The sequence below is a fragment of the Hippocampus comes genome, unplaced genomic scaffold (assembly GCF_001891065.2).
Source record: "Hippocampus comes isolate QL1 unplaced genomic scaffold, H_comes_QL1_v1.1 scaffold625, whole genome shotgun sequence".
NCBI lineage: Eukaryota > Metazoa > Chordata > Actinopteri > Syngnathiformes > Syngnathidae > Hippocampus > Hippocampus comes.
This window is the reverse complement of record NW_017805859.1, coordinates 40,883-65,701: the sequence shown is the minus strand read 5'-3', so window position 1 is coordinate 65,701 and position 24,819 is coordinate 40,883. Positions and strand designations below refer to the sequence as shown.

Below are 24,819 nucleotides of genomic sequence, written 5' to 3'. Positions count from 1 at the left end.
AAGACAATGGATATAAAAAGTTTACAACCCAGTTCAAGTGCCGATTTAAAAAAAAAAAAAATTTTAATGTCCATAAAATTGAGACCAAGATGAATCTTTTCAAAACCTCTCAGGGAAAATGTGTTATGGGCCAATGAAAGCAAGGTTGAAATTTTCATCCTGCAATTCTAAAAAGACATTTCTGAAACAAATGGTTCACTGCTCATCACCAAAAAAAAAACACCACATTGCCTGGAGGCTTCTGCTAAAAAGCACAAAAAATGTCCGGAAAAACCTGCTGCTGGAACATCTGAAATGTATTTAGGGTAAATTAACTGGAACCGAAGCTGCAGTCAAGATGGAAGGAATTATGAAAAGTTAAAAATAGCAGTCAGTGTGAGAACAAAAACCTTCAGGCTTATTCGTGAAAACAAAAAAAAAAGATGTTGAAAAGCCTTTTGGATCATCTGAAATGCATTTAGGACAAATCTGGAAGCTGGAACTGAAGCCATGGTCAAGATGAAAGGAATTCCTAACAGTTTGATGTAGCACTCAGTTTTAGCATGAAACAAAGACTTCTTTGGGAAAGCAAAAAAAATAAAAGACAAAAAAGCCTACTACAACATCTGAAAATTATTTGGCGCAAATCAGCTGCAACTGCGGCAGTAGACAAGATCGAAGAAATTATGAACAGTTTGAAACAGCAGTCTGTGTTAGCATAAAACCTAAAAGCTGCTGCTTGAAGGCAACCGAAAGAGGCCAGGAAAAGCCTACTTGAACATCTGAAACTCATTTGGGGCACTTAGAAATAGTGGCATGTGTGTGCTGACTCCCATTTAACATGAGTGTGAATGCTATAAACGGGTGTGTGCACACTTGTGCAACGACACTATTTCAGTCAGTAAAAACTTAGTGGTTGCAATGGTCGAAAAAGTTTGAAAACGAGTTATCTATACAGCACTGCAAAAATATAGACTTGAAATGCTTCGGATATACAATATATTGAGCTGAAATGGTCGCCGGATACATACGTGGCCTCAAACTCGCCTCCCCTTCGCGGTCCCAAGTCACGTCAGGTCAAAGTCCAATAACAACAGTTGAATATTAATCTCGTGCAAAGCAGCCCAAGATCCAGACTCTGGATGAGAGGTCAGCTGTCTGCGCTTACATAAGCGATATTATTGCATTTGCATTGACTTTAAGGACACAATATTGCGACTAACGGCTACCAGACAAGATTATGTCAGCCGTTCATATGCATGGCCGTCAAGATTATTTTCACCGCTGGCTTGAGTTTGACTATATCGCAATGCTAAAGTATTCAAATAAAAGTGGTAACGCCACGTGGAAAGGACTCGCGTCGTATTTTACAGCACGGACGCTTTAATCCTGGGGCTGTTTTTGAGGAAGAAACTGTCGGTGACGAAGGTGGGCATGTAGGACAGAGGCAGCCAGATGAACTTGGCATCCCATCCGGGCGAGTAGCGGGTGCGAGGGTGGATGGCGGCCACGGCGTGCTCCATGCAGCCGACCACCTTCATCAGGTCGCTGTCGGTCAGCGCTTTGAATTTTTGCGATATCTCTTTAAATGCTGAAGCGGAAAGCAGACACAGAAAAAAAAAATCGCCTTAGAGTAGTCCGCCAGGAATTTAGCTTTACTGTATTAATACGGAAACTCTGAATGACATAAATGCAAGGAGCAGTGGTAACGGATTTCCAAAAGGTAGCTTGAAACAGTCCAGAGAACCGTCTTAAATTTCTACCACAATTGCACAGTTTCTGACAAGACTCAAAAAACTCACAGCATTCCAAAAAGTCTGGCCCATAGTCATCTTTGACATCCTGAGGCAATCGGTCCCAAAGTTTCATCAGGTTATTTTCCAGCGCCTCCGTGTTGGTGATGTTTGTTTTGAAGAAGCCAGGCTCGATGCACAAAACCTTGACTCCAAATGGCGCCAAGTTCAAACTGAAGTCGGGATGAAATTGAGATGAAGGCGGCACTCACAGCGGGAGGGACGAGACACTTTGCAGCTAAGTTAGCTCTTACCGCAAGCTGTCGTTGAAGGCCTCCACGCCGTATTTGGACACGCAGTACGGGCCGCCGAACGGGCTGAGCCTCCCGAATACGCTGGCCACGTTCACCACCCTGCCTCGAGCCTTCTTGATGAGAGGGAGGACGCTCAGGGTCACGTCGATCACGCCCATCAGATTGACATCCAGCATGCTCTTGAAGTCTTCAATCGTGAGCCAGTCTGTGGGGGCCGATGGCACACCGATGCCTGCGTTGTTGACCACGGCCCACAGTCCTGAAAACACAGGGACACTTGGACCTGCAGCATAAATCCAGCTATAGAAACGACTCAGTATCACAGAGTGCAAATTTATATCACTGCAATCAACCAGTATAATGGACATTGAAAACTGCCTTTATCTCCAACCGTGTCAAGCCAAAATCAGCTTTATCATCTTGATAAATGTAACAACTGACTTCCCTCTCCACGCGTACCTAATGATGTGGCCTCACGATACCTTACCTTTCTGCCCGACAAGAGCGTCAATGAGAGCAGCGGCTTGTGCAACACTGGCAGAGTCAGTGACGTCCACATGAAGAGTGGTCAGTCGGTCAGAGGAGGCCTTCTTCAGCTCATCTTCGCCCTTCTCGGTATAACAGCCGGCGATCACGCAGAAGCCCAGCTTATCCAGATGTTTGGCCAGGAGATGCCCGAAGCCGCTATCGCAGCCAGTGATATAGACATGTTTGTCTCCCTTGTTTGCCACGCGTTTCAACTCCTTGAACCACCTGTGGACAAACCACAGGGCCAGCACGGCGACGATGTACACGAACATCTCCCTACAGGGGTAAATGAGAATGGAAATAAAAGCTACACTTGTCCCAATATCTGTGCTGTCAAAGTAACCACGTGACTTGCAGTACCTTTTATGGTAGGTAAATATTTGATTGAAAGTGTGAAAGAGTACTTTGTCCTTTTTGCTGTTTAACTAAGCATCAGTTTTATTCCTACTAAGCCAGCAATGCAATTTTAAAAAAAACGCTACGGTGTACATCACAGACATCAAACCCAAGGCCTCCGTGTCATTAAATTTGGTGGAGGTTTTCCATCGTTTTCCAACGACTTATTTTCAAAAACAACCACAAACATGATAAGAACAAGATGCAGGGGGAATTAATTAACTCCATGGGTCGAGTAGAACAGCATATTAGATAAGGGACATTAAGTGTAAACGCCTCGGGCTTTAGCCGCATGTCAGCTCCGAAACAAATGCAATGCATTTCAGTTGCTAGCAAAATGGATGTTATGGCTATTATTATGATTAAAATAAATATCGATCCATTTTTTAATCGATAAACAAAATTGTCCACTTTTTCTAATTTACAAGTCATTCCATCCAAACACATCACACTGCTGTTCTATACCGTATTCGGAGAGTAACACCACCCCCGTGTGGCTAAACTACTGTATTACAACGCTGAATGTAAATGTAAGATTTACAAAATTCTACTTGCTTTACAAGAGCTTCACGGGTACTACAGTAACGCATACTATCAACAAATGCAGTTTTACCTCACTAGGAGTTCGTCCTACTAGTATGTCAAAGTTGGGTTACTTGTATGCAAAAATGGCAGTTGTGGAAAAAAAAATTACCAGTAGAGACAGTCGTTCTAACCTTAAAATTCTAAAGTTGGCTAAACTCGGATGGGTGACTGAGTGGTACACAATCTGTTTCGTTGCGGCTGCAGTACCTTGACAAGTGTTTTTCTTTTTCCGCTCTGTACACGTCTTGCTGTTTGTTTACTCCTTGGTCAGCAGGCGTGGCTGCGCGCGTTGCTTTTTTAATATTCCGGGCTGCAACGTGGACTACAGATTGCTAAGCCATCTGATATGCAATGGCGTTTTATATTCCAATTATTTTACATATATGAAGTGGACGCCGTAACTTTGTGCCCAAGAGTGTTTTCTCACAGGAGTTCTCTGTGTGCGCAGGATGCCAGGAACGGAGCGGATTCCATCACCAGATTTTGCAAGGTTGACTGCTACACAGAACTCTTTGGAACTCGCTGTATTGGTAAGATTTTAACCAGAAACATTCGACGAGACTGTGGCGTCTACACGTCACATACACACAGACACACACGATTCAGTTATGGTATTAATTTTAATTATTTTATGAATCGTTTGACTCTCATATAAATGTTTGTAACTCATAAACTTGGCGCCTGCTTAAGTGAAAAATAAATAATTAATAATAGATTGCCGTATAATTAGTTGAGTTGATATCAAGAATTATCTGAAACTAAGGAACTTGTGACTCATCCTTCAAAGAATCATTTGGACTCCAGGAAACGTAATGACACATGGCCAGCCAATTAGTCATACTTATGACATTAGGAAATAGGAAGTAAACATCGAAAGCTTGGCCATCTGTCAATAATTACTCAGAGCTCAAGTATTATCTGCACTTTGTAGTTGAGGGGGGAAAAAAACTTGTCAGACACCTGCTTCCTTTTTCCTGTTGGACTTTTGACAAGCAAGGGACTCAAATGTAATCGTGATACACCATAGAAATTTATCTGAAATTTGTTGGGATTCTGTATTTTATGACTGTGTTTTGTGATACCTTTCTGTGAAAAATACTACATATATCAAATGTCCATCCTAAACTAACAGTTGTTATTGATGCAGAATTATGGAAACAATGTACACCAAACACCTGAATAAACGTATGGAATTTGATCACTTATAGTAACGATGAAGTATTCAAACAGTAGCAACTGGTAACACCACATGAAAAGTCTACCATTGGATCTTAGAACATAGACACATTAATCTTGGGGCTGAATTTAAGGACCAAGCTGTCAGTGACAAAAGAGGGCATGTAGGACAGAGGCAGCCAGATGAACTTGGCATCCCATCCGGGCGAGTAACGGGTGCGAGGGTGGACGGCGGTCACGGCGTGCTCCATGCAGTAGATCACCTTCATCAGGTCGTCGTCTGTCAGAAGTTGACATTTGGCCACGATGGTTTGAAGCGCTGGAGCGGAGGGCACACACCAGAGCAGTCACCACTCAGTTTTAACAGTGTGACTTTTGTTTATGTTAAAGTCAGTCGCGTGTCTCTTTGTAGACTAACTTGATGAGTGAGATTGTCGGGTAGACAAAAACTTGTGGACCCTGTCCTGATGCGAAGATCTGATTAGATTGGTATGGGATTTGAATTCATTCCAACAACGCACTTGTCAGGATGACTGTCTGACTTTCAAAATGGCCGACGTTACTTTAGCCACAAAAATATTTAACTGAAATGATACCGGACCTCGCAATCAAGAAGGTCTGATTCTACGTTTAGACTGGCTTCCTTTCTTTTACCTTATCAACAGTTCCATAATATTAATCGCATACATTTTTACATTGACATAATTTTTTTCCCCCTAAATTGGTTAGTTAAAATGAACTGTATTCAATGGTGTCATCAAATAATTTGGTTGATAGATTCATTTTGTAAATAAAAAAAAATAACAAATATGATTTTTTAAAAGTAAATAAGAAAATACCAATATCTAGCAAACGGCCCCACACACACACACACACACACACACACACACACACACACACACACACACACACACACACGTGTATACATATTCATTCTCTGACAAGACTCAAAGCACTCACCACGCTCCACATAGTTTTCGCCATAGTCATCCTTCACATCCTGAGGCAATCTATCCCAGAGCCTTTTCCCATTTTCTTCAATGATCTGTGGGTCTGTGACATTTGTCCTGAAGAAGCCTGGTTCGATGCACAAAACCTTGACTCCAAATGGCGCCAAATTCAAACTGAAACAGACATTAAGCAGAGATGACGAGATTAGATGAGATGAGACACTTCAGATGCCGGGTTAGTACTCACCGCAGGCTATCGTTGAAGGCCTCCACGCCATATTTGGACACGCAGTACGGACCGCCGAAGGGGCAGATCCTACCGAATGCGCTGGCCACATTCACCACCCTGCCGCGAGCCTTCTTGATGAGAGGGAGGACACTAAGGGTCACGTCGATCATGCCCACTAGATTGACATCCAGCATCCTCTTGTAGTCCTCAACCGTTAGCCAGTCTGAGGGGGCCACTGGCACGGAGATTCCCGCATTGTTCACAACAGCCCAAAGCCCTGAAAAAAAAAAGTTTTGTTTCATTGGGAGGCTGGAACGAATCAATGTCAATTTCATTCTTTTCAATGGTGAAAGACGACTTGAAATATGAGAGATTTGCGTTGGACCCAGAACGAATTAAACGAATTAACATTTTTGCGGGGGCCAGCAATTACTACTCACAAACACACACAAATAACCGCCTGTAAAATAGACCCTGGTCTGACACTACAGTTGTTTACCTTTCTGTGTTTCGCCTCTCATTCAAGCAGGCTTAATCAGTTAATGCACAGGGCTGGTTTGATCAGCACCAGTCTGTGTGTTGGTATGGAATGGCAACTATTTGTAACACAGGTTAGCACGCCCCAAACAACAAATGATATCACTCTCTTGGGTTTCATTCACAGTTTGAAATACGCCTCCAATTTGGGAGTGTATAGTTGGGTTTCCACACCCAGGCTAATGCTGTCCTCACTTCTTCTAAGACAACCAGAACAGTGCACTTGTGATTGAGTCAATGCCCTGAGAATGAAATAACCTGAATGAATGACAATATGCACAGGTATCTTACCTTTCTGCCCGACAAGAGCATCAATGAGAGCAGTGGCTTGCGCAACACTGGCAGAGTCAGTGACGTCCAAATGAAGAGTGGTCATTCGGTCAGAGGAGGCTTTCTTCAGCTCATCTTCGCCCTTGTCGGTGTAACAACCTGCGATCACCCTGAAGCCCCGCTTATCCAAGTGCCTGGCCAGGAGATGCCCAAAGCCAGTATCACAGCCAGTGATGTAGACATGTTTATCCCCCCTGTTTGCCAGATGTTTGGACTCCTTGAACCATCTGTACACAGACCACAGGGCCAGCAGGGCCACGATGTACAGCAACATGCCGCTCTGTGTAATGAGATATTAATGGATCTGCGATAAATTATCCAATTCGACTTAACCCGTCCCAAAATTATTTATTTACCACAAGTTATCTTTGTCCAACCATGAATGCTGGTGACATCGAGTATAGAGAAGAAAGCAGAAAAAAATTACATTCCCTTCCACTCCCATTACAAGTCATTATTTCAGTATACATACATGCATACTTTTTATGACATTTTTGTTTCAAGGTGTGCCGTAAAATTTTTCTTATCTAATATTTGAAATGACATAATAAAAGTTAAACAAACAAAAAAAAAGGATCCTGTGAACACTGCAACCACCCCCCCCTTGTTTATGACATTTTTGTTTCAAGGTGTGCCGTAAAATTTTTCTTATCTAATATTTGAAATGACAATAAAAGTTAAACAAACAAAAAAAAGAAGAAAAAAGGGAGCCTGTGAACACTGCAACCACCCCCCCCCAATCAAACCAAACAAAGCACAACAATTTTGAGTAACGTTCAAGGACTATGAACAGAATAGGATATTTCAACTTAAAATGGAAAAAAAAAGAATACATTTATTAAACTAACTTGACATTGTAAACAAACTTGCAAACAATTTGGACTTTCTAACAGGAGAATCGCATGACATATGAGTCAGCGTTAAACGTTCTGCTTTAAGAGGTACTGTAATAGTCATAAATTCGCTAAGATAGATCTATTCAAGGTGAACTCATGGCCACATGTCTGGTACGTCCCGCAGAGGACAACTATATATGTGGCTCATCATTAAAATGAAACAAAAAACAAGTTCAACAAGTTGATAAACAAATCACCATAATACTATAAACGATGCTTCACTCGCTTACAAATTTAGATATTACGTGCTCAGTCAATAGACCTTAACAGCACCACGATGAGTAAAAACCGTGAGCACAATTAAAATTCAACCGAACGTAAACGTTCCCAATGGGGCTTTTGGAACTCACGTGCAAATTTCCCGTCAGAGGCTCATAAAAAGGTAGAGGCGAGCTCCACTGAATGAACGCACAGATTAAATGAGTGACATTGGGTGAGTGTAGAAAAGCAAACTTGCTAACGAGCGTTTTCTTCCCACATTTGTTAATTTACATACTGTTTTCCGGGTAAATTTGCAGATTACAATGGAAGTGGCGACCCCTACTGGAGATTTTCTGATACTGTAATGAATACAGTAAATAAATGCGCTTAACCCCGCTGCTGTTCTAGTGGTATGCGCGTCTGCCTCACAGTCGAAAGGTTCTGTGTTCAGATGGAAAATTGTGTAAATGTGATTTTTATATATATGTTGTGAGCGCAGTGGAATACAAATGAATATTACGCAGGATTGGACCAAAATGAAATAGCTGCCCTCTTGTAGAACTATATATAGAAGGCAGAATCAAAATCCATTTTTTTCGGTCAGTTTTTACAATTATCCACAGTTTAACTGAACACAATTTACAAATGAATAAAATGATGGCTTTGAGAGATCGTACAACATAAATGTAAACTTGTTTTATTGGGCTATTGTCTTTGACTAGAATTCCACTTTCTTCTCACATTATCAAGCACATCTCTGTCCTACTGTGCAGAAATGACACACCGTAGTGCAAGGCAGTAATGTAGTAGAAAAAATATTTGACTTGTTTGGTTGACCGCAAAACCTGTTTCGTTGCAGTACTACCGGTACCTTTCCGAAGCCTCCTATTCTCACTTTGTTGTATGCAGTGTGGTATTTGTTAACCTCTGGTGGTCGGGTGGGTGCTTTTAATGCTCTGGACAGCAAAGCAGATAATTACATGGTTCCATGCATATTCCAGGGTCTCCCAAACAAAGTAAAGATGCCATAAATAGGGGTTTGGAAAGCCCCAAACCCACCACAAGGGTCCCAAATTTTGAAAAACTGCTATACAAATTCACTGTCACCAAACACTAATGACAAAAGATAATATGACATCAACATTTCTAAGTACGATGACTATGGCAACACCAAAGAACAATCCCCGTTGGATTTTAGTACACAGACGCTTTAATCTTGGGAATGAATTTGAGGAAGAGGGCATCAGTGACAAAAGAGGGCATGTAGGACAGAGGCAGCCAGATGAGCTTGGCGTCCCATCCGGGCGAATAACGTGTACGAGGATAGACGGCGGCGATGGCGTGCTCCATGCAGCCGACCACCTTCATCAGGTCGCTATCCGATAGGAGTTTAAGTCGTGCATTGACGGCTTGGAGGACTACAACGGAGAGCACACACAGAGCAGCTACTATTCAATTGGAATGCTGTGAGTTTTTTTTTTTTTTTTTGGGAGGGGGGGGATAGTGTAGATAGAATAAGTAACACATAAGTAACTTTTCTGGGTACACAGTGTGATGAAAAAACATTGAATTGGCTACTTTTGAAACTCTCTGCTCAGTCTGAAGAACCACGTGAAATAACCTTCATGGAGCTGGAGCTCACGGGCTAGCTTAAACTGCTCCAGATCCTACCATGCCATTAGAAACATGATCCCATACTCTTCGTTTAGCTACTGCTCATCTCCTCCTCCATGTGGCTGTCGTCCCAATATCAAAACTAAGCACAGTTTCTAAACACCTTAAGTGACAAGGCACAAAGAACTCACTGTTGTCCAGATAGTCTGGTCCGTAGTCATCTTTTACATCCTGTGGCAATCTATCCCAGATCTCCTTTACGCTTTTGGCCCAGATCTGCGGGTCGGTGACGTTTGTTTTGAAGCAGCCAGGCTCGATGCACAGCACTTTGACTCCAAATGGTGCCAAGTTCACACTAAAGTTCAACGACATGATGACAATCATATCTCTGCAAGAGGAACAACATGCTAGCTGTTGAATTAGCTCTCACCGCAGGCAATTAGTGAAGGCCTCCACGCCGTATTTGGACACACTGTACGGACCGCCGAACAGGCTGATCCTTCCGAACACACTGGACACATTCACCACCCTGCCTCGAGCCTTCTTGATGAGAGGGAGGACACTCAGGGTCACGTCAATTACTCCCACCAGATTGATGGCCAGCAAGCCCTTGTAGTCCTCAACGGTGAGCCAGTCTGTGGGGGCTCCTGGCACAGAGATGCCCGCATTGTTCACAACGGCCCACAGTCCTGAAAACGTGGAGAGCAGGACATATTCATCTTCGAGTCGTTCTCATGTACGCCTAACTAGTCTAGTTAGACAGAGAGCCAGACACACCTAAAATAATAATGAATTGATTTTTGATACACTTCTTCCCTCACTCTGCGGGTGTACCTCACGGTGTGGCCTGCAGTACTTTATAGTCACCTTACCTTTCTCCCCTACAAGAGTTTTGATGAGAGCCGCGGCTTGTCCAACGCTAACAGAGTCACTGACATCCAAATGAAGAGTCGTCAATCTATCAGAGGAGGCCTTCTTCAGCTCATTTTCGCCTATCTCGGTGTAACAGCCAGCGATCACACGGAAGCCCAGCTCATCCAGATGCTTGGCCAGTAGATGCCCAAAACCAGTATCGCAGCCGGTGATATAGACATGTTTATCTCCCTTGTTTGACACACGTTTGGATTCCTTGAACCACCTGTGGGCAAACCACAGAAGCAGCAGACCCAGGATATACAGGAACATCTCCCTGGAAGAGCAAATAGTAAAAACTGCAGAGTTTAATTCTGCACACCACAAAATTCTATCGGCTCTATTACAGCACCATGTGGGCATTCGGGGTGGTGCTCTGGATTGGTTTAAATTCTGCATAGCAGACAGAACTACTTGCATGTGTGTGAGCCTTAGAAGTTTTGAAACCTGCTCAACTCCACTGTCTCATCACATGGGGTTCCACACAGTTCAATTCTCGGGCCTCTGTTCCTCACTTTGTATTTGCTACGTCTGAGCTCCAACTTGAAAAAGCATGGGATTTCCTTCCTTCCATTGCTAGGCTGAGGATAGTCAGAATGACGTATCACTCAAGTAGGAAGAATTTTTTTTTCTTACTTTCTCAGGCGAGTGATTAAAAAAAAAAATAATAATAATACTGGCAACCTGTTCAGGGTGTCCTCCGCCTACTGTCCGAAAAGAGCTGGGATAGGCTCAAGCACACCCCACGAGCCTTTTGAGGACAAGCAGATCGGAAAATGGATGGATGGATCATAATAATAATTCAGTTCCTGATTAACAGGGTTGTATGGCATCTAACAGTTGAAGCTGTGACGGTTGCATCCTTCATTTCCCAAAAATGTGTGACATTTTTGTTTGGCGCAGTGACATAACGAACATAATACGTGGCAAAAATAAAACAGGTTTGACAAGTTGCTCATCAACAGTACATTATGAATGCTTCACTCTTATACGAATGCAGACGTTTCCTAGGCTACTGACAGTTTGCCTCACGTGCACCGTAATTAACATAAACGCAATTAACATTCAACAACATCGAGGCTAAATGCACCAAGTAAGGTTTTTTTTAATTTTTTTTACTTACTTTCCTCGTAAATTTACTGCCAGCCAAACAAAATAGTTGAGAGTCTCTTCTTTGAGCACCAATATTTAATGGGCGCGGTTGATAAAGTTTGCCCCTTTCTTTCCACGCCCACTTTTGTAACCATCAATTTTTCCGGGTAAGTCTCCACAAGAAGTGAAAGCGGCGCCACCTGCTGGGATTGTTCGGTTCTGACACTGTAACAGTAAAGCGTGAACAGGAAATGGATTCTCGTACCGGATTGCACCTCTGCACGTCTGCGTCAGTTCGAAAGGTTCTATATTCGAATAAAAAATTCAATACTATTTAAATACTATATTTCAATTCTCTCTCTCTCTCTCTCTCTCTCTCTCTCTCTCTCTCTCTCTCTCTCTCTCTCTCTCTCTCTCTCTCTCACACACACACACACACACACACACACACATACGCACATAGGCCCACTTTTTTTTTTTAAACACTAATTAAAAATGATTATAATTATGACCTTATTAAGAGTCCATACCACATGCATGGAGACTTCCAGCTCTGTGAAGGAGATCCTGAGAGTTTGTTTTTATTGCGGTGTTGTCTTGGACTGGTGTCCCACCTTCTTCTGACATTATCAATCACCTGTGTTGAGAATGCGGTATCAGACCATCTGTTGCGAGAGCAAATTCCAAATCCAAACAAATGTCCATGCGTGCATTTACCTTTTATTCATCTTTTTTTCATTAAAAAGTAAACGTTAATAAATTTGAAAAATAATAGTCTAAAAATAATATATATGTAAACTAAAACAAGGAGATGTGAAAAAAAAGTGAGAAATAATCAAAACGAGGAAAAAATATGATATTATATTGCGTGACAAGGGATTTACATTGTGAGATGTGCTGAATTAAATCTGGTACTCTCATGAAACTTGGCGGTGTGCGATTCAGTGGGCCAAAGAATGAAATCATTTTAATCATTAATAGTCAAATGTCCTTTTACATAGTTGATGATCTGCATTCCAGTGACTGCACTTCCAGGTGACCACAACTAATGTCCTTAAGGTCATTACACTCATTTTACAATCACTTCTGATAACATCTTGGGCATGTTCATAAATACAATTTTTTTTTTTTTCCAAACATGACAACAAATCTTCCCATTTTAAAAGCCCAATAAGTTGTTTGTATGAAAATGTTGGGCTTCCTAGCTTGAAATCCCTAATTTTATGATTTGGATATTGATTTTGTCTGAAGAATTCAGACTGTAACTGGCCATAATGCTGACACAAACCTTATCAGTGTAATGGGGCTATAGATAATAGTTGTAGGGGAGGAGCATAGGTTGCCTTATTAACTCCTGCCGTGTTATTGCTGAAGAAACCGCACATTGACTGAGAGCTGTCCTGTTCAGGTACAGTATTTTTTTCCCCCCTATCTAAAGCAGCATTCCTAGAAAGCATTATTTGTGTTTACAGGTGACCATTCATGTGTCTACGTTGATAAAATAGATTGATTTGAATCATTTTGGTAATATCGATGATGAATTGGCATGTCTGCCTCACAATCAAATGTTCTAGGTTTTCAGCTCAGAACTTGCACGTACTCACTGTGCCCACGTGGCCGTGTACTCAGCAAACCCCACAGGATTAAAAAAAAAAAAATCGTTTGTGTAATTGTTTGAAGACTCTGATTTGCCATTAGGAGTGAATATGAGTCTGAATGATTGCTTGTCTCTAATGGACCCTGAGATTGAGAGTACGCTGCCTCTTGCTCAAAGTCATCTGGGATGGGCTCCAGTTCACCGTGACCCTGACGAGCAGAAAAGCGAGTCATGGATGAAGGGATGGCAAAAGAACACTGAGAATACAAGCGCATAACTCATCTACTTGATAGAAAAGGGATCAAGTCAATATTGTCAATTATTAACCGGATAGGAAGAATGTGTTTTGATCAGTATGTCTAGAATGAGGAAAATGTGTTCTTCAAAATTTGCTGTTTTCAAGATGTGTTGAACTTTGTGAAACGCAACGATTAGAAGCCGTTCATTTCACTTTTACATATTTACCCTTTCAGGGACAGCAGTTACTACAGTGGACAGCTTATCGTGTTATCAGGTTACAGGGTGCGTGAAAGGGTTAAGTCTTGTGTTGGTAGTGCGACTACTTTATTTTTTTCCCAGGACAGACAAGATGAAGAAAACTATGAAGTTTACACCACCGCGTGGGACAGACGTAGGTGAGTGAGCTTACAATAAATTCAACCCCTCCAAAAATGTGCACATGGGTCAATATTGCTGTCACGTGCCTCTGGTGTCTTCAGTGGAATCCGTCATCAGGAAAATGTATCAGAAAAATGAAACGCTGAGGTCTTATAGGAAGTGGCCCAACTTTTGCACACATCCCAGTACAACTATAATGCACTTAAAATGCGATTTCATTTAATACAATTTTTTCATTTCATCAATAGTACATGCTTGAACAACAGCAAGTACAATAAAAGTTAAATTCTACTTAAAAAAAAAAAAGTCTTGGTTTATGGTCTGCTGTCCACCCTATCATTATGGAGTATTTGCGACCTTAAGAAAAACTGATGTTTTGTTATGGGCAGCATTTTGTCTGTCTCCAGTTGAGGCTGAAACATTGGATAGTTGCAGAACAAATACTTACACTTATTTTCTAGGAATTGTCATTTGATGATGCGCAAAGTTTGACATTGTCAAGCTTAACATGTCCACTCTGTCATTGTCAAATGTCAGTTGATTGAAAAACCTTTCAGAAATGTCACTCACATTTATTTGTTCAACAGTACAAAGTCAACTTGCTGATAGTTGCAGCCAAATATGTCCAATCTGTCATTGTCCACCCTGTCAGGAAGTTCACACATTTCCATATACGGGACATTGTCTCCTTACTGTTTTTCATCTATAACCGCTTCAAACAACAAGGCGTACACAGGAATAGCTGTTACATTTGTCTTATTGTCGATGTTTTAATGTTATCTGTTCTTTTGCAGCAAATCAAAAGAATGGGTAAGTTTCGCGCCATAACACTCAATTACTATCGAAGGCAACAATGTTAATGGAATGGAATGTTTACAGGTATGAAAAGAAACAGAAGAAAGAACAGAATACGCTCAGTGTTGGATACTTTCAACTGGTAAAAAAAAACCCCAAACACATCTTATAAAAAAATTAATGTATGCTACATACATTGGATCAATTTTTTAGAGAGATTTTATTTACTCCTGTCCAGTTCCGATTTGCCACCTGGAAGGAGGTTGTTATGATGGTAGTGGGCAGCCTGTTCGCACTCATACATGGCGCCGCCGCCCCTCTCATGCTTCTGGTGTACGGCATGATGACCAACACGTTTGTACTTTATGAGTTGGAGATGCAAGAACTGAAAGACCCAAATAAAACGTGCCAGCACAACACCATCCACTGGACAAACGGCTCAGTTTACGAGCCTGCTGAAAACGTGACCGTCGTCTGTGGGTGAGTCCCCTTTTCAATTCGGTGGCGATGGTGAATTATCACGATTAATGTCCGGTCTCTCGGGTACAGCGGTTAAGTTCAATGAATCGGTTTTGGGAATTTTTCAAGCGAGAGACATCATTCGGACGAGTTTTTGCTATGGCTTGCTAACAAAAAAATTATCTTTGTTATTGTTTGGTGACAGTGAACCCAACTCGGCTCACTTGTCGATGCTAAACAGTTTCTTGTGACTGTTGTCGTTTAATTCCCTTGACAGGGTAGACATCGAAGCCCAGATGACTGTGTTTGCGTACTACTATATTGGAATTGGAGTTGGCGTTCTGTTTCTTAGTTATTTTGAGGTACGTTTTCGATACTTCCTTGAGTTCCCACTTAGAGCAGAACGATAGTACGATATAATATCGTGGTACATTTAAGTGGTAAAATATGCCGCATTTTTCCCTTCAGATTGTCCTCTGGGTATCCGCCGCTGCAAGACAGACTCAGAGAATCCGAAAGACTTATTTCCGTAAAGTCATGCAAATGGAGATTGGGTGGTTTGACTGCAACTCTGTTGGTGAACTGAACACGAGATTATCAGAGTGAGCCCTCGGCCCACATATCCAGCCCAAGTCAGTTTGTGGTTTACGTAGTAAATTGTTCTACTCCTTCTCAGTGACATCAACAAGCTCAATAACGCCATCGCTGACCAGGCGTCTTTCTTCATCGAGAGGATCTCCACCTTCGTGTTCGGGTTCATGGTGGGCTTCATCGGCGGCTGGAAGCTGACGTTGGTTGTCATCGCTGTGAGCCCCTTGATCGGTGTTGCTGCTGGACTGATGGCAATGGTACAGTTCTGGCTAAGATTCAGATACAAAGATACCAGATTGTTTGGATGGTTTTCAACATGGGAACATTTCGGGTAGGATTGAAAAAAAAAAAAAGTTTTCAAGCGATGGAATTGGAAGTCAGCCCTTTCGATCAGTCAGAAACTACTGAATACACAATATGTCTCAATCGTTTTTCTTAAGCGCAATTTGGCTCAGGTTTGTTCAATCCCATTTTATAGGCTGTGGCGAGGCTAACAGGACGAGAGCTGAAGGCGTACGCAAAGGCGGGAGCCGTGGCTGATGAGGTTCTGTCATCCATTCGAACGGTGGCAGCGTTCGGCGGGGAGGACAAGGAGGTTAATAGGTAGTCTTTAAAACATTTTTTTTCCCAAAACCGTCTTCTAAATGGAGCGCATGTGAGACTGACATTTAAAAATAATCCAGGTATGACCGAAACCTTGTGGAAGCTCAGAACTGGGGAGTAAAAAAGGGTTCGATTATCGGAATCTTCCAAGGATATCTGTGGTGCATCATTTTCCTTACTTTCGCTCTGGCCTTTTGGTACGGATCCCAGCTGGTCATAGACACCAAGGAGCTATCTCCCGGGACTCTTATTCAGGTACGTGAAAGGAACTTTGCCTTCCGTTTCTTAGCAATTGTGCGGCTGTGACGCCGTGTGACTACCATCCTTTTTTTTTTTTTTCCAGGTGTTTTTTGGAGTCCTGATAGCAGCAATAAACTTGGGTCAGGCCTCACCTTGTCTGGAGGCTTTTGCCTCAGGCCGTGCAGCTGCAAAGACCATCTTTGAAACTATTGACAGGGTACAACTAGCTTTTATCCATCCTCGAGTTGAAAAAGGACGACTATTACGCACCATGAAAGTGTTTTAGTCAGCATTTATCGCTGTCATTTAACATTTGATGTCATTCAGTTTTCATGCTTTTGTATTGACAGGAATCAGAAATCAATTGTTTGTCGGACGATGGTTATAAATTAGACAGAGTGAAAGGGGACATTGAGTTCCATAACGTCACGTTCCACTACCCATCCAGACCTGAAGTCAGGGTAACTGTTGTTTTAATCACTCAGATGCAAACGGGATTCACTTGTATGATAACTAAATCCTTTTTTTTTCTTAGATTTTAAATGACCTAAGCGTGCAGGTGAAAGCAGACCAAACCACCGCTTTTGTTGGACCGAGCGGATCGGGGAAGAGCACAGCCGTCCAGCTCATCCAAAGGTTTTATGACCCAAATGAAGGAACGGTGAGGAAAATATCCTCAGCTACGTTGGACTGAAGCGGAATATTTTGAGACCCAGAATTGTATTTTTAGGTGACTTTGGATGGCCATGATATCCGAAGTTTAAACATCAAGTGGCTCCGCTCACTTATTGGCATCGTAGAGCAGGAACCGGTGCTGTTTGCCACAACAATTGCAGAGAACATTCGCTTTGGAAAACCTGGAGTGACTATGGAGGAAATAATCCAGGCAGCCAAAGAGGCCAATGCCTATCATTTTATCATGGATCTTCCACAGGTGTGTTTCGTTACTTTGAAGCCCTTTTCCCGCGACATAGTAGTTTGTGGTATTGTTACGGTAGCATTAATGTTGTGTGATTTGTAGTAGCTAGCGGGTCAGTTGTTGTTCCAAGCTGGCTGTTGTGTACAGTGGGTGATGTAAACCAGCGGTCCCCAACCTTTTTTGCCCCACAAACCGGTTTAATGTTCGACAATATTTTCAGGAACCGGCCTAAATACAACAAAATAATATGATATGAACCACATGAAAATTTTCTGAACACAATAATAAACACGTATCCCCAAAGAAACTTTTCGAAGACGTTTGTTTTTTTTACTCATTTTGCTAGCTCCCAGGTTTCATTTTAGCGGTAACCTGTCACGTGATCGGGAAGCGCGCCTTGACCTGCGTCAAGAGTGATATACTGTAGACGGATATAACAGAGAATCCGGTATTTTTTCAAAATAAAACATCTTGCAGATTCCGAAATGAATAAAACATAAGTAATGTAAGTTATTCATTCTTTCTGTGTGGCCCGGTACCAAACGACTCACGGACCAGTATCGGTCCGCGGCCCGGAGGTTGGGGGCCACTGATGTAAACCATTGCTGGTTGAGCAGCTATGAATAGCACACATGCTAATGTTCAGCTTAAAATGTCTGGTTGCTGCTTTGTTATACTCTACAATCTTAACTTTGCATCAGCGATCGGTTTTCTTGATGCCGTTAGGATTTTTTTTTTTCCCCAAATAAAATGTTATGGTGAGCCCCAGAACTACATTTAGACCCTGCAACAAAATTTTGACTCCATAGACTATATCCCCTTTTTCCAACAGTGTACTCCATTGCATCTGTACATGCAATGAAACAAAAAAAATGAAAGCTATGCCATCACTTATTTTTCTAGACATTTGATACTTTGGTGGGTGAGGGTGGAGGTCAGATGAGTGGAGGGCAGAAGCAGAGGATCGCCATCGCTCGAGCTCTGATCCGGAATCCCAAGATCCTGCTGTTGGATATGGCGACGTCAGCCCTGGACAACGAGAGCGAAGCCGTTGTCCAGAAGGCACTGGACAAGGTATGCCACCGTCGAGACACTCGCTCACGTTACCCAGCTCATCGAACACGCCGTTTGCTATGAAATCACACTCTTGATGGCAGGTGCGCATAGGCAGGACCACCATTTCCGTAGCCCACCGTCTTTCCACTCTCAGGAATGCCGACGTCATCGTTGGATTTGAACGTGGGCGGGCTGTGGAAAAAGGAACCCATAGCCAGCTCATGGAAAAGGAAGGCGTCTACTTCACCCTGGTCACCCTGCAGAACCACGTTCGATCAAACACAGCTAATGGTGGGTTCAGAGAATCCTTAATGATCCTTAAATATTCAAATTTCTCAAAAGTGTCATAACGAGTGTTTAACAGGTTGAGGTCGCATTACTGGGTCGACATAAGACATTCAACGTAAACTGAAGACGATCTGACTGATGACTTTTCTTTTGCCAGGCGTTGCCAGCGGAGCTGCTGCCGAGGAAAACCCTGAAACAAGAGCGAGGACGTTTAGCCGAACCAGCTGCCGCTCGAGTAAAAGGTAACGAAGACAATGTCAGGAGATGAACTGCTCCAAAAATGGATTGATTTCATCCAATAGGAGCTCAGTTCGCCTGCGATCGCACAGCAACTTGTCCAGCGATTTTTCGCCCGATGCCGTATCAAACAGCCTGCGGATCCTTTCCAGCCAGAACATCATCCCGGACGTTGTATGCTTTCGTGAAAACTCTCGCTGCTATCTGTCACTTGTCATTAGAATAATGCAATGTCACTCATGAACAGCCAGAGTACGAGGAAGAGGAAGACGAACATCTCGAACCTGCCCCGATCTCACGGATCCTCAAGTACAACAGGTCGGAATGGCCCTACATGCTGCTGGGCTCTCTGGGAGCTGCGCTCAATGGCTCGGTTAACCCCATCTATGCTGTGCTCTTCAGTCAAATTCTCGGGGTACGGGTAGCTCGCATCATCTTATTTGTTTTTCGCTTCAGAAAGGTAAAATCTCGACTTATTGTTTTTCTTTGTTTTTTTTTTGTGAGCGCAGACGTTTGCCTTAGCGGACATAAATGAGCAGAGGGAGCAGATCAACGGGATATGCGTTCTGTTTTGTATTGTGGCCGTGACAAGTGTCTTCTCGCAGTATTTACAGGTTTGCACAAACATTAAAAGCTAATCGATCGATTTGTAAACTTGAACCATAAAGGTGCATTCATCAACATGTTTCAGGGATACGCCTTCGCAAAGTCTGGAGAGTTGCTTACACGCCGTCTAAGGAAATTAGGCTTCCAGGCCATGCTGAGACAAGACATCGGCTGGTTTGATGACCTCAAAAATAGCCCCGGAGCGCTGACCACCAGACTGGCCACGGATGCCTCCATGGTCCAGGGTGTAAGTTTATTTCCGAGCTTAGATTGGCAGTATTTTGCAAAAGTTTTGGCTATTGCTAGCTTTTTTTCTGTTCGTTTCAAAACACTATTTTGACCAAGTGTAACAGGAAGCAAAAATGATCGACTTCCATGAACTGTTGGTAAAATGTGGGATCATTAAAATGCTCACCCTCCAGAATCCTAATAGCAGGGAATACTGCTTAACCCATTCAATGCCATTGACGGGTATAGACATCAAAGACCCGTCTTAACTGGACTGGTAGTGAATGAATGAATTAACGTGATAAAAATAAGATAGTCGGAATAGGCCTTCTGAAAAATATTTTCCAGTGTGAGTGATGTTAATTTGAATTGAGCGACAGAGATGAATGTACGTTTGTCTGATGTTTTTATTTTGTAAGAATGATGATTTATGTGATCATTTTAGTCACTCCCCACTACCACCACAAAAACTCCAGTGAAGACTTTTGCACAGTAGCTTCATGGTTTGTTTTGTATTTCTCAGGCTACTGGATCTCAGATCGGCATGATCGTCAATTCCCTGACCAACATTGGAGCCTCTTTCATCATCTCCTTCTACTTTAGTTGGAAGTTAACCTTGGTCATTATGTGCTTCTTGCCGCTCATTGGCCTGTCCGGACTCTTGCAAGCCAAGATGTTGACAGGTTTTGCAAATGATGACAAAAAAGCAATGGAGGACGCCGGCCAGGTCAGTGCTCCCACCTCCCGATATAAAATCCCAACATGATTCCCGCATATTTTCCCCTAAAGTTGACCTTTGTTTGCAGGTTTCCAGTGAAGCTATGGCCAACATCAGAACCATCGCAGGTTTAACCAAAGAGAGCTCGTTTGTGGAATCCTATGAGCAAAAACTCGAGTGTCCATATCAATCTGCCAAGAGGCGAGCCAACATCTACGGGCTCTTTTTCGGCTTATCCCAGTGCGTCATCTTTATGGCGTACGCCGCTTCATTCCGATACGGGGGCTATCTTGTCAACGCGGAGGGACTGCAATATGTGATCGTTTTCAGGTGGGTGAAATCATTTCTACTTTTGGAAAGCCGTTGTATTGCATTCCTTGTCGCGTTATCGCCAATGAATTGAGCTCCGCTACGTTTTCTCTCCAGGGTGATATCGGCAGTCGTAATCAGCGGGACCGCATTGGGCAGAGCTTCTTCTTTCACTCCAGATTATGCCAAAGCCAAGACGGCTGCTGCTCATTTCTTCAAACTTTTGGATCGAGTACCGAAAATCAGCATAAGTAGCACCGACGGGGAGAAATGGGTATGGAGATAAAACGGGAGAAATGCCGTCAAAGTGTTTGCCAAACAAAAACTGAAGTGGTGCCCTCTTCCTGCAAAAATTAGTGCATCAGATATTGACCGTAAGAGTTACACAGATGAAACCTTTATTAAGCTCTGTCGTTTTTTGGACGGAATTTTTTTCTTGAAGAATTTTGGCATCGAGTTGTCATGGATCTGTTTGTGACCAACAGGTGTGCAGCTGCAGGCGGAGCCCTACAGTGCCACCTGTTGGTCACAAACAGATCCATGGCACGAGTGCTTTTTTGGGGGGGCTTGGGCACCCTCCCCAAATTTCTCGGCGCACCTGCCTCCTTTTGTGATCTGTCTGACTCTTGTCATCCCCAGGAGAACTTCAAGGGTGAAATAGAGTTTCGGAATTGTGAGTTCACCTATCCAACACGCCCGGATGTGCGTGTGTTGAAAGGCCTGATGGTAACCGTGAAGCCGGGACAGACGCTTGCGTTTGTGGGGAGCAGCGGCTGCGGCAAAAGCACCAGCGTCCAACTGTTGGAAAGGTTCTACGACCCGGATGAAGGGAAAGTGGTGTGTACACTTTTGGGAACGCTCGTCTTAATCTCCAAATCAGACAACACTTCCTGGGGATGTCCCGTTTTTTATTGCAGTTGATCGATGGCCGGCCGTCGCAGTCGGTGAATGTGCCCTTCCTGAGATCTCAGATCGGCATCGTGTCCCAGGAGCCCGTCTTGTTTGACTGCAGCATCGCTGAAAATATTCAATACGGGGACAACACGCGCCGCGTCGGCATGGAGGAAATCATGGCGGCTGCCAAAAAAGCCTACCTTCACGACTTTGTGATGACGCTGCCAAATGTGAGAGCAAACTTGTCACTTTGATATATCAAGTGTAAAATGAAAAAAGGGAAAGCGGTTGGTCTGAAGGCGAGTGCCCTTTATTGGCCAGCCACCACTTCCCCTCAATGCACCACCAAATGCAGCATTCAAAGTCTGTGTTGCTGTGACACACGCTGTAAGATTCAGCATCGCTAACTACGCAGCGTTTGTCTTTCTCTCAATCTTTGGATCGCACTGGGAAAATGGTCAGAAATACGAAACCCAAGTCGGCGCGCAAGGCTCGCAGCTTTCAAGAGGACAAAAACAACGCATCGCCATTGCCAGGGCCATCGTCAGGAACCCCAAGATCCTGCTTCTAGATGAAGCCACCTCTGCTTTGGACACTGAGAGCGAGAAGGTAGTCCATTTCCTACAAACAAAAAGATAATTTCCTCCATATGATCCTTACATGAAGCCAAGATGACATTATGGATTGCTTCCCCCCCCGCAGACCGTCCAGTCAGCTCTGGATGATGCGAGAAAAGGCCGAACCAGCATCGTCATCGCTCACCGGCTCTCCACCATCCAGAATGCTGACATCATCGCAGTGATGTCACACGGCGTTGTCATTGAGCAAGGCACTCACGATGAACTCATGGCCAAGACCGGCGCCTACTACAAACTAGTCACCACTGGAGCTCCCATCAGCTAGAACGAGAACGCTCCCAGTACGGTGGATATCAAAAGTCTACACCCCCCTTTTGTAATTCCAGGATTCTGCGATTTGATAAACTGGCAGCAAGACAAGTGGAATTACGACTAACCTGTACAATGAGCAAGAAAAATAAACAACAGGTTTGGACACTGAGAGCGAGAAGGTAGTCCATTTCCTGCAAACAAAAAGATAATTTCCTCCAAATGATCCTTACATGAAGCCAAGATGACATTATGGGTTGCTCCCCCCCCCCGCAGACCGTCCAGTCAGCTCTGGATGATGCGAGAAAAGGCCGAACCAGCATCGTCATCGCTCACCGGCTCTCCACCATCCAGAATGCTGACATCATCGCAGTGATGTCACACGGCGTTGTCATTGAGCAAGGCACTCACGATGAACTCATGGCCAAGACCGGCGCCTACTACAAACTAGTCACCACTGGAGCTCCCATCAGCTAGAACGAGAACGCTCCCAGTACGGTGGATATCAAAAGTCTACACCCCCCTTTTGTAATTCCAGGATTCTGCGATTTGATAAACTGGCAGCAAGACAAGTGGAATTACGACTAACCTGTACAATGAGCAAGAAAAATAAACAACAGGGATAATGTGGTTGCACAAGTGTACACACCCCCTCGTTTGGGAGATGTCCAACACATTTTGACTCAGAGAGTCTTCACCGAGGGGTAATATGAGCCGTAACCATTAACCCTAGTTTGGAATCCGGGAACTGTTTACTTGGGTTTTCCTCGCCACATCTTCCCGCTTCCTCCCACAGTCCAAAAACATGCACTACATGTTGAGGTTAATTGGCAAAATGCATGTCAGTGTCTGCTTGGCCCTTTTTCAAGGTGGATATCAAAAGTCTACACCCCCCTTTTGTAATGCCAGGATTCTGTGATTTGAAAAACTGGCAGCAAGACAAGTGGGATTAAAACTAACCTGTACAATTCATTAAAAAAAAACTTTTCTTTTTTCAAGTGAGGAAGAAAAATAAACAACAGAGATAATGTGGTTGCACAAGTGTACACACCCCCTCGTTTGGGAGATGTCCAACACATTTTGACTCAGAGAGTCTTCATCGGGGGGTAATCATGAGCCGTAACCATTAACCCTGGTTTGGAATCCGGGAACTGTTTACTTGGGTTTTCCTCGCCACGTCTTCCCGCTTCCTCCCACAGTCCAAAAAAATGCACCACATGTTGAGGTTAATTGGCAAAAATCCATGTAAATGTCTGCTTGGCCCTTTTTCAGCTCAAGATAGGTTTGAAGCAGGCCTGAAATGTTCTGGAAACAAAATGGATTAACGCACCTCTTAGAAATGTGTTCCCTGGTGATAATGGAGGACCGGGTAGCGTTGAGAGCAGATGTGATCATTACATACCAAACGCATGATGAGCCCATGGCATGACCGGATGGACTACCTGCGCCGACAAGAGGTTGCCAACTGGAAGTGGCTCCGTATTACATCACCCGACACGTCATTAGGTTCACCTACACAAACTAAAACAAGACCTGGATGAGATATTCAAACGTTTTGAATGACAGTTGCGGAAAGGTATTCATTTAAAAACAGGTTAGATGGTGTTTTTAAAAAAAAATCTTTGTCAAGGCAAGAAATCGAGTTATTTGGCTTTTATTCAAATGTACCTAATGTTGTGGCGAGCCGCCAGCATTCTTGAAACTTACCTGGGCCTGTTTCACACGTTATGTGAAATTGTTGCAAATGAGGGACGGAATCATTGCGGAAAAGGTTACTTTCATGCATCCACCAATAAGGTCGTTGGCCAAAGTGAATCCTGAAATCACAAGAACTGTATCACAGTCTATTACTCAAATGAATTAAGGCTGAACAATTCATCGAATTAAAATCAATATAAAATGCGAATTAAAAAAAAATAACTCGGTTGGTCTGGAGGGTTTATTTTTTTAAGTATGCGTACATGTTATGTATTTGCTTGAAATTCAGTGCTGAAGAAGTGAAGTCCATATTCTTAAATATCATTTTTTAAAGGAACAGATTTGTTTGCAGTACTGCGGTCAACGTGTTTAGTCAGTCAATAGCAAGTAATGAAGAGAAATAAACTGCCTTTCATGTTCGTTCATGGCTCATTTGCCTTTATTGAACATTTAGTGAAGATTACATGTTACAGTTTGGCGTTCCGATAAATTAATTATTAAATTTAAGTTCTTATGATGCTACATCTTTTTTTTTTTAATTGTAAATGTAAATGAGCAGATACGAAAACAAGCCCAAGCATTCATGTTTTCAAATCAACAGATG

General features: G+C 43.1%; 4 protein-coding genes across 10 annotated transcripts; 1 reads left to right on the top strand and 3 right to left on the bottom strand.

Annotated features, from left to right (window-relative positions):
- Positions 1-61: 61 nt before the first annotated feature.
- LOC109526954 (retinol dehydrogenase 3-like) lies at positions 62-4,041 on the bottom strand. Of its 3 annotated transcripts, none has more exons than XM_019888539.1 (5): positions 3,564-4,041; positions 2,514-2,830; positions 2,027-2,285; positions 1,782-1,945; positions 62-1,570 (listed from the first exon to the last, which is right to left on the bottom strand). In XM_019888539.1, exons 2-5 carry the CDS (start codon positions 2,824-2,826, stop codon positions 1,347-1,349), a joined length of 960 nt encoding a protein of 319 aa, XP_019744098.1. In that variant the 5' UTR covers positions 2,827-2,830; positions 3,564-4,041; the 3' UTR covers positions 62-1,346. The 3 variants fall into 3 exon arrangements, with proteins under 3 accessions (XP_019744098.1, XP_019744100.1, XP_019744099.1); XM_019888541.1 differs by having other exon boundaries at positions 3,667-4,041; XM_019888540.1 differs by having other exon boundaries at positions 3,743-4,041.
- A 530-nt stretch (positions 4,042-4,571) lies between these two features.
- Positions 4,572-8,419, bottom strand: LOC109526955 (retinol dehydrogenase 3-like). The gene is made up of 5 exons (XM_019888543.1): positions 8,004-8,419; positions 6,719-7,037; positions 5,909-6,167; positions 5,672-5,835; positions 4,572-5,030 (listed from the first exon to the last, which is right to left on the bottom strand). Exons 2-5 carry the CDS (start codon positions 7,029-7,031, stop codon positions 4,807-4,809), a joined length of 960 nt encoding a protein of 319 aa, XP_019744102.1. The 5' UTR covers positions 7,032-7,037; positions 8,004-8,419; the 3' UTR covers positions 4,572-4,806.
- On the bottom strand, positions 7,570-13,584 carry LOC109526952 (retinol dehydrogenase 3-like). 3 transcript variants are annotated; one of them, XM_019888536.1, is made up of 6 exons: positions 13,077-13,584; positions 12,003-12,109; positions 10,341-10,657; positions 9,899-10,157; positions 9,660-9,823; positions 7,570-9,299 (listed from the first exon to the last, which is right to left on the bottom strand). In XM_019888536.1, exons 2-6 carry the CDS (start codon positions 12,005-12,007, stop codon positions 9,049-9,051), a joined length of 996 nt encoding a protein of 331 aa, XP_019744095.1. In that variant the 5' UTR covers positions 12,008-12,109; positions 13,077-13,584; the 3' UTR covers positions 7,570-9,048. The 3 variants fall into 3 exon arrangements, with proteins under 3 accessions (XP_019744095.1, XP_019744097.1, XP_019744096.1); XM_019888538.1 differs by having other exon boundaries at positions 7,570-9,272; positions 13,077-13,577; XM_019888537.1 differs by lacking the exon at positions 13,077-13,584 and having other exon boundaries at positions 12,003-12,205.
- On the top strand, positions 12,314-23,439 carry abcb11a (ATP-binding cassette, sub-family B (MDR/TAP), member 11a). Of its 3 annotated transcripts, XM_019888532.1 has the most exons (29): positions 12,324-12,880; positions 13,649-13,704; positions 14,482-14,497; positions 14,567-14,624; positions 14,721-14,962; positions 15,219-15,303; positions 15,410-15,543; positions 15,618-15,789; positions 16,011-16,135; positions 16,216-16,390; positions 16,479-16,592; positions 16,726-16,836; positions 16,911-17,036; positions 17,106-17,309; positions 18,198-18,368; positions 18,452-18,641; positions 18,796-18,880; positions 18,941-19,049; positions 19,123-19,290; positions 19,385-19,489; positions 19,567-19,728; positions 20,233-20,436; positions 20,516-20,757; positions 20,854-21,010; positions 21,376-21,573; positions 21,654-21,860; positions 22,093-22,239; positions 22,333-22,554; positions 23,387-23,439. In XM_019888532.1, the coding sequence occupies exons 2-28, from the start codon at positions 13,659-13,661 to the stop codon at positions 22,531-22,533; spliced, it is 3,954 nt and encodes a 1,317-aa protein (XP_019744091.1). In that variant the 5' UTR covers positions 12,324-12,880; positions 13,649-13,658; the 3' UTR covers positions 22,534-22,554; positions 23,387-23,439. The 3 variants fall into 3 exon arrangements, with proteins under 3 accessions (XP_019744093.1, XP_019744091.1, XP_019744092.1); XM_019888533.1 differs by lacking the exon at positions 23,387-23,439 and having other exon boundaries at positions 12,325-12,880; positions 13,654-13,704; positions 22,333-22,623; XM_019888534.1 differs by lacking the exons at positions 18,796-18,880; positions 18,941-19,049; positions 19,123-19,290; ... (8 more) ...; positions 22,333-22,554; positions 23,387-23,439 and having other exon boundaries at positions 12,314-12,880; positions 18,505-18,622.
- The last annotated feature ends 1,380 nt before the right edge of the window (positions 23,440-24,819 follow it).